This window comes from Fulvia fulva, chromosome 6, assembly GCF_020509005.1.
Source record: "Fulvia fulva chromosome 6, complete sequence".
Classification (NCBI taxonomy): Eukaryota; Fungi; Ascomycota; class Dothideomycetes; order Mycosphaerellales; family Mycosphaerellaceae; genus Fulvia; species Fulvia fulva.
This window is the reverse complement of record NC_063017.1, coordinates 4,044,563-4,058,033: the sequence shown is the minus strand read 5'-3', so window position 1 is coordinate 4,058,033 and position 13,471 is coordinate 4,044,563. Positions and strand designations below refer to the sequence as shown.

Below are 13,471 nucleotides of genomic sequence, written 5' to 3'. Positions count from 1 at the left end.
TGGATTGGTCGAGGCCTGAGAGTGGTGTGAAAGGGACATGGAGAGCTTGGCACTGCTCGGGAGACTTCACCTGGGTGGAGCTCTGCAAACAGCTACCCCCTCCCCAAAATGATCGGCAAGAGCCGAAAACGGTAGATCTATGGCGCCACCTTCGTCCCCTACTTTCTCCAACATTGAACAACCCTGAACCTCCACGTTCTTTTCTAATCTTTAACATCATCTCTGACGGGTTGACCCTTGGGGAAGCGAGGGTAGTGCCGTCGCTAGGTGCTGTGGGTTGCTGCAACCTATCACATGGACGGCCATCATCTCTACCATGCAGTCCTCGATTGTGCCGCTGACCGCTTCGACAGCTGCTCGACACGTTCCTCGTGTCTACTACCCTGACGGAGCATGTCGTTTGGATAAGTCCTGCGCGGAGAAGCCTCAAGGCTGTCAGCCGCCTCGTCTTCGGTCAAAATCCCTGCCGTGAGATTACTGACATGCCTCGACCATGTTTGTACTTTGCTCTTCATGAAACTTCCTTGGTGCCACGAGGACGTGCGAAAAGAGCCTCACGGAGCGGAGCTCCAACAAGATGCAGCTCTTTCCTGCATCACTTTGGGACTTGAGCTGGCTGCCTTCCTTCAAACACACCACAAAAGACTAGCAACTTCCGCGAAACTCTTCCACCATGGCACTCTTGGCACAACATACGCCGCACAGCAGCCTCTCGCAGTCGTCGCGGAGCCCGTCCTACCCAGCTGGGGAGGCTTCGTCTGTACGAACAAGCTTGACGCTGGACTCTGGCTCACCACTTCTCCCATGCAACAATGTCACCACTCTGACAGGACTGGAGAACTTCGAAGCTTGGTTCATGAGCCTGGAGGCTGCACTCAGACCGACGGAATGCTGGAACATCTGGCGTAGACGAGAAATCAACGATTTGGAATTCATCGCAGCTTCCCGCTCTCGACGAGCAAAGTACAAACGCCGCCAGCCGACCATCGCCAAAGCCGAAGTGTTCCATATTCGCCTCCGAATGATTATCGATCTCATACTTGGTACCATTGACCCCGGCGTCCGAAGATACATCAACGAGCCGAAGATTGCTAGCTTTTGGACTGTCGATAATGTCCACGACATCATCATCGACTTGTTCTTTCTCCTATTGCTGGAAGACGCTATCGCGCGTGGCCCGGCAGGAGAGATGGCACAGTTCTCTGCGTCGTTCGCTTTGTCAGCGCTATCACAACATACGACAGTCGGGTGTGCGATGCCTCTGGACGATGTCATGGCGCAGATGCAAGATCTTGAAGAAGGAGTCCCGAATAGCTTGAAGAGGCTTGTTCGCAGACGAAAGGCTGATCTGAGCAAGCGAATGGAGAAAGCCAAGACTCTCATGTCCTAGACGCAATGCAAAAGTGCGATGTTTAGTCGGCGTTTCGTTCAAGATTGTGGAGTGTTGCTGCAACCCGTTGCTCATTCAAAGCGACCGTGATGTGCTGTGTGGAAGCTATCGGTGAGCGGAGACCTCGATGTCGAGCAATGACGAGATCGCCAAAATCGAGCGATTCGTCTTATTGCGGATCACAACTTCTGCTACTGTGGAGATGCCAACAGAATGGTAGCACTTCGGGCCATGTATCTATCAATTCCCCGCGATCCACCCAGCATATCTTTGACAGTGATCTTAAGCCTCGCTGCACCCGAGGGAATCGAAGATCGTGAAGGCGTGCGCCACAATGTGTAAACTGGTCGATGTTGCTCGGAGCACGCTGAAGAAATGTCCTGCAGCTTGCACTCGACCAGTGAGGATCGTTGTACGCAATACATGCACATTCTCATATTCATTCACTTCACTCTTGCGATCGACACAGCTAACGACGACCGAATTCTTGGAAGGGGCCATCCAGCACCAAAACGGGGCTTGGACTTCGGCGGTGGCTCTTCCCCGTGGCTAAACGAAAACTTGTTTGCAGAATTACCCATCGACGATGAGCATCGCGATGGCTGTGGCGTAGCCCAACGCACCACGGCACGAACAATGGGCCCGTCTACACGAATCCAGAACAACTTTCTTGCGCAGGCTGTGGGTCTCGAACCCAACAACGCCTTCTCACGAGATACCACAAAAGACGTTCGCCGTTTGAACATTTATTGCGCTGGACCCTGATTTCTGCATGAACCGAAAGCTGTAACCTATCGGTACATCCCATTCTCCAGATCCGTGAGACTGCCGATTGACGCTGCGCGCTTGGGCTCGCTGGATCTTCGGATCGACAGGATCCCTGGCCGAACGGTCGGAGAGGAGGCCGCGACTCCTCCTCCTCCTCCATGTCCATCGACGAACAATGCGAAATTGAGAGCAGCAGAATCGGCGCTGAGGGCGTCAAGATGCCGTCCCAGGCTGTTGAGACTCTGAAGAGCGAGCGAAGGAGGCTGCTGTTCGAGAGCAAGCGGGAGCGCGAGTTTTACAGGTGTGCTTGCGCTTACGAGGCTGTCGCCACCCCACGCCGTGCTTCATGACTGATATTTGCGTGAAAGATACTACCAGCCTATACGGGAGCTCACCAAGGCTGGACCGCCGCTCTGCGATGTTGGCAACCCGGATTCTGTCAAGGCCCATAGGCCATTCTCGTCGCCGGACCGTGCGCTCACGGCCTTCTGCCAGCTTGGAGCAGTGAGATTAGGCACGCGCCGGGCGATGCTCTTTTTCTTCGATTCGCAGTATGCATACGTGCTTGCAGAAAGTACAAAGACCTTGAGCCTCCAGGACGATTCCGTCCACGATGACGAGGATGACTTGTGGCTTGGTCACACCAAGATTCCACGAGGCTACTCTGTTTGTGAGCATACGGTGATGCTACCAGCCAACCAAGGCACGAACAAAGGCGACCTAAACTCTGGCCTTGTGCACATTGTGAATGACTTGAGTCACGATACCAGGTTCTGTGACCGGCCATTCGTGACGGGAGGACCTCAAGCCAGATTCTACGCTGGAGTACCAATAACCACCCCTAAAGGCATTAACATCGGAGCTTACTGCGTGCTAGACGACCAGAAGCGTGACGGCCTAGATGGTGATGCTATCAACTTTATGCGGGATATGGCTGCCACTGTCATGACACATCTGGAGATGGTTCGTGCTACTGGTGAGCACAAGATCGGAACTCAGATGATTGCAGGTCTCGGTGCTTTCATCGACGGTGCATCAGGCTTCCGCGACTGGGCGGCGCAAAAAGGAGACTGGGGCGTGGACGAAGATCCAAATCTGTACCATCCTCTTGGTGTACAGCCTATGACCGCGAATGTCTCGGCTGTGGCTCAAGCAGCCGTACAAGTGAGCGAACATCTTGAGGAGGAACGGCGTTCAAACATCAATCCAGCAGTGACAAGCTCGTCACCAAAACGGAACAGATCAAGGACTGCGACGATCTCTGGCAGCGGCTCATCAAGCCCCTTGAACCCAAAACCTACCGCCGCGACACTGCAAATCAGAAAGAGTCACGAGAATGTGGCTGACGCTGGACAACCTACTGTGCAAAGAACTTTCGAACGCGCTAGTAATCTGGTGCGTGAGGCTATGTGCATCGATGGTGTCATGTTCCTCGATGCGGCGGTCGGCACGTTTGGAGGTCTAGTGGAGACTTCTCCAGCAGAGTCAAGTCACACCGAGCACAGCTCTGACTGTCATGGAAGCACTGCCGATGGCGCCACGACCGGAACAAGTGCAGACGAGAGAATGACGAAGAAGTCCGATAGCAGTGATCAAGTACCAAAACACTGCCACGTGCTTGCATCATCAAGCATACCGCAACCTTTGGATGAGTTCCTGCTGGAGAAACGGACAGAGCCCTACGAAGAACCCCAGGATATGACGGAAAAGTTCCTTCGATCTCTGCTCAGACGCTATCCCCGTGGGAAGATATGGAGCTTCAACGAGTACGGCGATGCTTCGTCTGATGATGACTCTTCGGAAGGTAATACTGATGGAAGTTCTTGCCGCTGCTCGGCAGGCAGCATGTCCCACGAGGTGAAGAACCACAGCGCAAACTGCTCGAAACGGCGCAAGAGAGGCCGGCGAGACGATGGTAGAGAGATAGTCAAGCTTTTCCCGGGTGTCCGGAGTGTTGGTTTGGTCGGCATGTGGGATCACACTCGCCAACGGTGGTATGCGGCGTGCATGTTCTGGTCTTACTCACCTCTCAGGCTATTCTCCGAGGAGTCCGAAGTGAAGTACATGACCGCTTTCTGTGATGTGATTCTGGCTGAGTTGCACCGCCTGGAGGCTCAGGACTCTGACAAGGCAAAGTCTGACTTCATCTCGACCATCTCACACGAGTTGAGGTCTCCATTGCACGGCATCCTGGGCAGCGTCGAATGTCTGCAAGAGCAGCCGACAGACTCCTTCAGCACCGATCTGATCTCCCAGGTCGAGATATGCGGAAGGACTTTACTGGACATCATCGATCACCTTCTAGACTTTAGCAAGATCAACCATCAAGCCAAGACTCGAAACAAAGACGCACAAGCTGGCAGACTGACCTCTGGCTCGACGAAACGCACTCGAATGGGAGGCGTGATGGCACTGGATGCCAACGTAGCCCTGGACCAGGTGACAGAAGAGGTTGTCGAAACTGCAGTGTACTCGTTCTGCTGCAGTAGAGATGCAGATACTGTTCTGAACCGCAAAGTCGCTGTCATTCTGGACATCGACCGTACTGCAGACATCAATTGGCACGTCTTCGTCGCGTTAGGGGCCTGGAAGCGAATCTGCATCAACCTCGTGAGCAACGCTTTGAAGTATACAAGTAAAGGACATATCCGGGTGTCGCTCAAAGCATCGCCAATACCGGACAAGCGCAAGCGGTTCAATGTTACGTTCGCCGTGAGCGACACCGGACGCGGGATGTCCAGGGACTTCCTCGAGAACCACTTGTTCCGCGCCTTTGCACAAGAAGACAGTCTTGTGGAGGGGACTGGACTAGGTATGAATCTAGTGGCGAAGATTGTGAAGAGCCTCGAAGGCAGAATTGAAGTTCAGAGCGAAAGAGGCGTCGGCACCACTTTTGCGATCACTCTACCTCTGGAGCAGACCCGCAGCAGTAAGGACACAGGTTCGAAGAGTTCTCTGCGATCGCTAGAACGGATCATCTCCGGAGTGTCGGTTGGCGTTGTTGACAGTAGCTCTACACCTTTAGCCAGTTCGACTGGTCAAGTTCCGGATGAGACCGCCAAAAGCTTGCTCCTGTCAAGCGTACACAAGACTCTCAATCAAGTCGGCGTGAATGCATTCCCTTGCACATGGGCTGGCGACGACGGCGCTGATATGTACATCGTGACCGAGGGCGAGCTGGGAGAGGAGCTGAAGCGACGGCAAGACATGGGCTGCGCAGACACTGTGATGTCGCCAAGCGCACTCAGCAACAAACCTTTCATTGTCCTCTGCGACAGCACACTCAGTGCCAGGAAAATACGAGCTCCCGGCTTCGGCAACATCGCCACTGGATATGTCGAGCTCATTGCCCAACCAGCAGGACCGGATCGATTGGCCAAGGCGATGGTACAATGCGTTCGTAACAGGAGTATGACCAACGATCCTTTCTCCCTCGCTGGTGCTATCACGCCTGGCGTGAGTGAACAGCCACCTGGGAGCACGAGTCCCCAGAATCTCCCTGTAAGAGAGCGAAAGGATACCTGCTTGGGTAGCCCAGACGCTGACTCTTTTGCGAAGGACCGAACGAAAGCCGACGCCGGCAATGAAGAGTCGGAGCAGTTGCGAGTGGCTAAGCTCGAGCGTGGTCTGGCGTCTGATTACAAGTTCCCTCGTGTGCCTACGCCTTCGTTGAATGGCTCGAGGCCTGAGAGGAAGACTTCGACACACAAGTCGACACAGACTTCGAAGGATCCGTCCGAGAAGAAGAGAGGCGCTGGCGTCTCGCTCTTGCTGGTCGATGATAATGTAAGTTGTCTCAGGTACTGCTTGAAACTACAAACTGACCTGCTTTCTTAGCCAATCAACCTCCAGCTTCTAGTTACTTATGCCGACAAGTTCGGCCACCGTAAGCAAGTAGCCACAGATGGTCTACAAGCAGTCGAGGCATACAAGAACGCTTGCTCAGACGCTGTAACTCCAACGGGCGAGGAAACGGAGTCACCAAAGAAGCCCAACGAGGATGCACTAGTGAAGCCTCAAGTCGTTCTGATGGACATCAACATGCCCATCCTCAACGGCTTCGAAGCAACGCGACAGATTCGTGGCTTTGAGAAGCAAAAGAGTCTTGAGCCAGCAACCATCATTGCCCTGACTGGTCTTGGCAGTGCAAGTGCACAGCAGGAGGCTTTTAGCTCGGGAGTGGATCTCTTCTTGACGAAACCGGTGAGGCTGAAGGAGTTGACGAAGATTTTGGATGGGATACGGGATCCGAAGAAGTGATGTTCCTTCACGGGGTACAGCGATGTATGCTGGTCTGGTACGCTAGGCCTATTAGTAATCAATGAGACGCCCCCAACGTTACGAAGGGATATATGAAGCTCGAATGTCTAGAGCAGCACAATCAATGTTCGACACTGACCACGACTATGTCGGCATCTGAATCCATCTCCCCGTTTACCCTTTCCATTGAGCAGGCTGTTCTCGACGATCTACAGCTACGACTTTGGCTGACCCGCTGGCCGGACAAAGAGACAGTCATGGATTGGTCTCAGGGCGTGCCGCTCGCAGCGATACAAGAGCTTTGCGAGTACTGGCAGACACGATACAATTGGCGAAGATGTGAAGAGCTACTCAACTCCTTTCCCCAATTCACGACCACCATTGACGGTGTGGAGGTCTACTTCCTGCACTTCCGATCCAAGCATGGAGACGCTCTTCCCATGGTACTTACACATGGCTGGCCAGGGTCGATACTGGAATTCAGACATGTCATCGACAGACTCATCGACCCGGAAGCTGACGGTGGCACTCCTAGAGATGCCTTTCATCTCGTCATCCCAGCACTGCCGGGCTACGCCTTCTCCAGCAAACCCACAGAGACAGGCTGGAACTACCAACTCACCGCACGAGCCTGGGCTGTCTTTATGGACCGCCTAGGCTACACAGACAGCGGCTGGGTCGCTCAAGGCGGCGACTGGGGCGCCCACGTCACCGTCAGCCTAGGCCACCAAGCACCCAAGGGGTTGAAAGCAGTCCATATGAACTCCGTCTACTTCGAGCCACAGAAGGAAATCCAAATACCAGCTAAAGACAAAGCTGGCGAGGGACGAGCCATGGATCTAGACCATCTTCGAGACACTACTGGCTACCGCGGCTACTCCCTCCAACAGTCTATCCGTCCCCAAACTCTCGACTACGCACTCGCAGACTCTCCCGTCGCGCAAGCGGCCTGGATCTACGAGAAATTCCGTGACTGGTCTCATCACAATGGCGACGTCGGGACCATCTTTAGCAAAGACGAAATGCTTGATACGATTATGCTATACTGGCTCTCCAACTCCGGGACTTCGTCGGCGCGGTATGATTGGGAGAATAAACCCGACACAACTGCGTGGGCGATCGGAGCGGATATAGCGGTGGGCGTGAGTTGGTTTCAGGGTGATACAGCTTATGCGCCGAGGGAGTGGTGTGAGCGGCATTGGGACAAGATTGTTATTCGGAATGAGGTGGGGAAGGGTGGGCGTTTTGCTGCCTGGGAGCAGCCGGAGAAGTTTGTTAGGGAGGTGAGGGAGTGGAGGAGGAATGTTGGGGGTTAGGGTGTTGAGGAGGTGTGGTGTGGGAAATGACTAGCGATTCTTGAAAGTGATCGAGGGTGTCAGCATCTGGGTGAACGATCCCGGCCCCTCTGGACCTGAGCGTGCAAACGAGTCTAGTTCGGTGTGTATTAATGTGGGCTCTGCTTGGCGGAGACCGAGACTGTTAGCTTCGAGCCATGAGGCAACATGTCAAAAGCAGCTCATGTGAGCAGCGTTGGTGGCGGATGCACGTCGATGTTCCTTGAGGCATGTGGTTGAAGAAGCGTCGAGCAGTCAACGATATAGACACCTTCCCCTCAACTAAGCGTCCTCCTTGAACCTCAGCCAACACTGTCCGCTCTTCTGCGCCGATACAAACACATCTCTCAGCTCAAGAGGCTCTTGCGCGTGATTCTCCGGAGGCCCAACTTGGAACAGACGGAATGTGGTACCGATCATGTACTTCAGCTCAGTCATGGCGAGATTCGACCCCGGACAACTTCTGCTGCCGTAGCCAAAGGGGATCCAGTTGAGATGCATGGCGTCGCTGGCCTCGAACCACCTTTCCGGATGCCAACTTTCTGGATCTGGAAAGACAGAAGGTAATCGGCACTGATCGTAGGCTGCAGTAGATGCTATGACTCCACTAGGAATCTACGATGGTGGTTTAGCTGGGCGATCATGTGAGAGGAAGTTTCCGTCCATACCTGAAGTCTGTCTACTGTCACTGCCTCGCCTAAAAGTCGTTCTAGTGGACCTGAACAAATGTTAGCAGACATGTGCGATGGTTAGCTGGGAGCGACAGACCAGGAATCATCGGCATCGATCGCATCGTCTCACGAAGTACAGCATCCAACATAGGCAAGTCCATCATCTCCTTCTCGTCAATGTTGGCACTGTCTGGAAAGGCAGTCTTCAACTCCTTTCGAAGCTTGTATTGAATCTCCGGATGGTACGCCAGCTGATGACAAGTGAATGTTGCTGTGTGCGAAGTTGTCGAGCTTCCGGCTGCCATCATCTCCACCATGTATGCGGGTATGTGATCCTTGGGAACCCTCTTTCGCTCGTCGACGGCTTCATGCATCGATAACAGCATCCCCAAGACGTCTTTGTCTCGATGTCCACCCTCAGAATGCCATCTGCTGAGCGCATCTTTCGCCGTCAGGTCCATGTCACTGCAGTCCTGGCGTAGTTGGCGCCATTTGGGAGTCCCAAAGTAGCGTACGTAGGTGTCAAAGCCCGGGAAGAAACTCTTCATTGCGTTGTACGAGCTGAAGGCATGGAAGCGTCGCAGAAATTCAGGTGTGGTGTCAGACAGGCTGGAGAGTAACGTCTTCTGCTCTCCCCAGAGGACGTCTGTGACGATATCGAGCGCGAGGAGGCGAAAAATGACAACACCGTCGACATCCCCATTGCCCTTCGTCGTCCGGCGCAACAGCTCGCAAAATTCCGAAATGTGCGAGGAGATGTTTTCGACTAAAGTTGCCAGATTCTTGTTCTGGAAACATTGGATCAGATTGTTGCGTGTCGGAGCAGCGCTGGCATAGTCGACGAAACCTAGCGTTGAGGTTACGCCCTTCCAGGAACCCATGCTTGCGTAGAACGGGGTCTTCAGAGACTTCCGGTTGTAGATGATTTTCATGGCCTCTTCATCGTTGGTGTGGACCTGGTTGGGAGCAATGACCACGACGTGTCCATACGTCGCCAAGAGGGCGCTTGCATAGCTGCTCCTTCGTCGCTAGTAGGTGGCATACAGCAATGGTGTTTTCGAGACTCGGGCCCACCATGGTCCAGGTATATGCCGCACTGGAGATATCAGAAAGGCGTACACGAACTGATATTGTTAGCGGCAATGTGCTTAGACTCTGTGGGATGATCTTACAATCTGCACGATGTACAACAGGGCCAGAATCCCAAGCAATTTGAGGCTGATCGCACCTCTCTGGAAAAGCGCCCCGTCCATGCTGTTGAACGACAGAATGTTGGATCTTCGGTGGAAGGCTTTTTACACCAAAGTGCTCTTGCCTGTAGAAAGTAGCAGCTGTGGCAACAACGGCTGCCATATGCTCCAGGCGTGATGCTCATCGACGCTTCACGGGTCGTCCCAGTGCGACCCCAGATCTGCGGCACATCAGCAATCGCATGGTGCTAATCGGCTAAGGTGGTACATCCGTTTAGCGTTGACCAACGCACACCTTGTCGCTGGTAACACCGCGGAGCATGAGTTCGGCTGTCTTGCGATCTGACCAAAGACTAGTGCTGATTATTCATGTAACCTCTTGCAGAGCGATCCGTGCCCAAAGATCATGGCGTACTTCAGACCAGTAATTGTGTTGACCTTTTCTGAAAGCCCAGCATAGATTAGCTCCGAGAGCACAACATCGGAAAAGCTCCAGCATATCACAACCCTCAACAAGAAGAATGGAGCAAATACCGATCCTGATCATCGGCGCCGGCCCAGCAGGAGCAACGCTGGCTCTCCTGCTGGGACAACTAGGTATCAAGACCATCTTCGTATCCCGACACCGCGGCGCCGCAAATACACCACGAGCACACATCTTCAACCAGCGGGCCATGGAGGTATTGAGAGACGCCGGGCTCGAGTCTCGCATGAAAGGAGTAGCGAGTCCCTCTCGCCACATGGAGCACACCTCCTGGTCCAACACTCTGTCCGGCGGGGAGTACGGTCGGATGTTGTCGTGGGGCAACAAGCCAACAGAAAGGGGTCGCTATGATACTGCAAGCCCTTGCCAAATGTTCGATCTTCCGCAGAGCTATATGGAGCCAATCTTGGTGGACGAAGCTGTAAAAGCGGGTGCGGAGGTACGGTTTGGTCATGAATTTGTCTCTCTGGAGCAGAACGCCGAGGGAGTGTCCGTTACATTGAAGGACAGAAACGACGACCGACGCTATCAGGTCAATTGTCAGTATCTTGTTGGCGCGGACGGAGCCCGTAGCCCTGTGATAGAGGCCGTGAACATACCTTGTACCGGAAGAACCATCAACGACGCTTTCAACGTCCACATTGAAGCCGACCCGTCCAAGTATATGGTCAATCGGCCAGGTAGTCTCAACTGGGTGCTCAATACAGACGCACCCGACTGGTCCGCAGCAGGGAACTTCCGAATGGTTCGTCCTTGGACTGAGTGGGTTGTGTCGATGCATCCATCCACCAAAGATGGCAAGTCCTTCGATCCCTCGCCGGAACAAATCCTGCGCCGGTTGCACCAGATGATCGGGAACAACACAGTACCCATCAAGATTCTTTCCAGCTTTCGGTGGACTATCAATGACCTCGTTGCCAACACCTGGCAGAAGGATCGTGTCCTTTGCATTGGAGATGCTGTGCACCGGCATCCACCTATCAACGGATTGGGAAGCAACACCTGTATATCTGACGCTTTCAACCTGGCATGGAAACTTGCCTATGTGCTGAAGCGGTATGCCGCACCATCGTTGCTGGCCACATTAACTACAGAGCGGAAGCCGGTAGGCGACGGCGTTGTGCGTCGAGCCAATGAGGGAATGGAGGCGCATCGAAACCTTTGGGCCGTGCTAGGACTGACTGCGGATGCTCGGCAACAAGCCATGCTCAAGCTGGAGAGGAACGATGTCGAAGGCACGAGGGCACGGAAAGAGCTTTCGAAAGCTTTCGAGAGTACAGACGATGAGCTCCAAGCTCTCGGTATCCAGATGAATCAGGTTTATCTTGGGTCCTCAGCAACCGCGGTTAATGAAGATGATCAGCCTCCTGACGAGACAGGCATGAATCGCCTCAAAGAAGTGATCATATCGACGTATCCAGGATATCATCTGCCGCACGTCTGGGTTTGCGCAAGCGGACAGAGCCCGAGGGTTTCTATCCTGGATCTCTGCGGCCGCGGACAGTTTGCTCTGTTCACTGGCCGCGGTGGAGAACGTTGGATCAATGCAGCGACTCAGCTGAGTGGACAAGCCGGTAACCCTCCGATTGTTGCGCATAGTATAGGATTCCGGTGCGACTACATGGACTGCTACAGAGATTGAGAGCGTGTGCGGACTGTCGAGGAAGAGGGTGTCGTCTTAGTTCGACCAGACCACTTTGTGGCTTGGAGATACCCTACTTCGTCTGCTGAAGCCAAGACTTTGCTACAGCGAGCCTTGGACCAGGTGCTGGCCAAAGTGCCTCGGTAGTGCAAATAGATCAGGACTTCAATGCCATGGTTTTCCCTCCAGCAATTAGCGGACGGTACCTGTGTACAGCTCATCGTCAGTATCTCCGCGTACCTCTGAGCTTCCGATGACGCCACCCCATGGGAGGCTCTGAAGGCTGCGATACCACCATACCCGCACTCCTACTTCTCCGCATTGCGGGTGTGCCACCATCTCAGGCAACGCCATCGTGCACGGGAAGGTATGTAGTTTGGCGCATCATGTGGTAAAAGGACGCAGGGGTGCCCAAGTCGTTGAACAAATCTCCCATAACCTTGCATCCACAGCACATCAGCGTTGCGTTGATTTGCACGACATCATGGCCAAAGTTGCGTTGATCACCGGCGGAAACGGTATCACGGGCTCAGCAATCATCGAATACCTGGCGACGCAGACAACTGCAGAGGAATGGAGCCAGATTGTCGTAACTTCGCGATCACGATTCCAGACGACGGTCTCGGATCCTAGAATCAAGTTCGTGGCCCTGGACTTCACCAAAGAGCCCAAGTCTCTCGCAGATCTCATGAAGGATTCATGCGCCGCCGTCACCCATGCCTACTTCTCATCGTATGTGCACAAGGACGACTTCGCAGAGCTCAACACTGCAAACCAAGCCTTATTCGAAAATTTCCTCGCAGCGCTCCTGCAAGTCGCGCCCAAGCTGGAGAACTGTACACTGCAGACTGGTGGAAAGTACTATAATGTGCACCTCCAGGCCGTCGCATCTCCAGCTAGGGAAGAGGATCCACGCATTGGTCGGACGGAAGACAATTTCTATTATTCCCAAGAGGACTTCCTAGCAGCGAAGCAGGCCGGTCAGAATTGGAGCTGGAATGTTATCCGGCCGGAGGCAATCATTGGGCATACGGGCAAGCCTAATGGCATGAACTCCGCGCTCACATATGCCCTTTACTTCCTCGTTTGCCGGGAGCTTGGACGCGAGGCACCAATGCCCACGAATCAGATTTACAGGAACGGCGCGGATGACTGTAGCGACTCAGGACTCATCGCCCATTTCAGCGTCTGGGCTTCCACCAACCCCAAATGCGCCAATGAAGCCTTCAATGTCGTGAATGGGGACTACTTCCAGTGGCGATATATGTGGCCTCGCATTGCCAGCTACCTAGGCGCCACGGCGTCTTCTAATCCTAAGTTCCAGAAGCCCATTCCACAGGAAGGTTCGGTCCAACAGGAGTTCAGCCTCGCAGAGTGGGCGGCAGACAAGCGCCCTGTGTGGGACGGCTTGTGCGACAGACTCGGGAGGCCCGAGGCAAAGGCTACCTGGGACGCTGGAACTTGGCAGTACCAGGACTGGGTGTTCCACAGGGCTTGGAGTGCTACCATTGCGTTCAACAAAGCGCGAGAGTACGGATTTACCGGCTATAGGAATTCGTATAAGTCAATTGTGGGCGCTTTTGACCGTTTCAGAGAAGCGAAGCAGATTCCCGCGTAGGGAATTTGAAGATCCCAGCGTGTAGTCCTGCTCTCTTGCATGTAGTTTCCTGTACATATTGCCAAGCGTATTGAGAAGTGAGCAAAAGCCAAGAGTCATTAATGCGTTGTGAAG

The 13,471-nt window shown here is 53.9% G+C and overlaps 6 protein-coding genes across 6 annotated transcripts; 5 read left to right on the top strand and 1 right to left on the bottom strand.

Annotated features, from left to right (window-relative positions):
* Positions 1-673: 673 nt before the first annotated feature.
* On the top strand, positions 674-1,390 carry CLAFUR5_07462 (uncharacterized protein; the record flags this gene model as incomplete). Its single annotated transcript, XM_047906610.1, has 1 exon — positions 674-1,390. One exon carries the CDS (start codon positions 674-676, stop codon positions 1,388-1,390), a length of 717 nt encoding a protein of 238 aa, XP_047762918.1.
* A 926-nt stretch (positions 1,391-2,316) lies between these two features.
* Positions 2,317-6,418, top strand: CLAFUR5_07461 (Hybrid signal transduction histidine kinase B; the record flags this gene model as incomplete). Its single annotated transcript, XM_047906609.1, has 3 exons — positions 2,317-2,459; positions 2,527-5,944; positions 5,996-6,418. The coding sequence occupies 3 exons, from the start codon at positions 2,317-2,319 to the stop codon at positions 6,416-6,418; spliced, it is 3,984 nt and encodes a 1,327-aa protein (XP_047762915.1).
* A 146-nt stretch (positions 6,419-6,564) lies between these two features.
* Positions 6,565-7,734, top strand: CLAFUR5_07460 (Putative epoxide hydrolase; the record flags this gene model as incomplete). The annotated part of the gene is made up of 1 exon (XM_047906608.1): positions 6,565-7,734. One exon carries the CDS (start codon positions 6,565-6,567, stop codon positions 7,732-7,734), a length of 1,170 nt encoding a protein of 389 aa, XP_047762916.1.
* Positions 7,735-8,034: 300 nt separating this feature from the next.
* CLAFUR5_07459 (Cholesterol side-chain cleavage enzyme, mitochondrial) lies at positions 8,035-9,355 on the bottom strand (the record flags this gene model as incomplete). The annotated part of the gene is made up of 3 exons (XM_047906607.1): positions 8,035-8,367; positions 8,421-8,470; positions 8,521-9,355. The coding sequence occupies 3 exons, from the start codon at positions 9,353-9,355 to the stop codon at positions 8,035-8,037; spliced, it is 1,218 nt and encodes a 405-aa protein (XP_047763561.1).
* Positions 9,356-10,134: 779 nt separating this feature from the next.
* On the top strand, positions 10,135-11,886 carry CLAFUR5_07458 (2,4-dichlorophenol 6-monooxygenase; the record flags this gene model as incomplete). Its single annotated transcript, XM_047906606.1, has 2 exons — positions 10,135-11,695; positions 11,741-11,886. The coding sequence occupies 2 exons, from the start codon at positions 10,135-10,137 to the stop codon at positions 11,884-11,886; spliced, it is 1,707 nt and encodes a 568-aa protein (XP_047763560.1).
* A 337-nt stretch (positions 11,887-12,223) lies between these two features.
* CLAFUR5_07457 (Short chain dehydrogenase gsfE) lies at positions 12,224-13,357 on the top strand (the record flags this gene model as incomplete). Its single annotated transcript, XM_047906605.1, has 1 exon — positions 12,224-13,357. One exon carries the CDS (start codon positions 12,224-12,226, stop codon positions 13,355-13,357), a length of 1,134 nt encoding a protein of 377 aa, XP_047763556.1.
* Between the last annotated feature and the right edge of the window lie 114 nt (positions 13,358-13,471).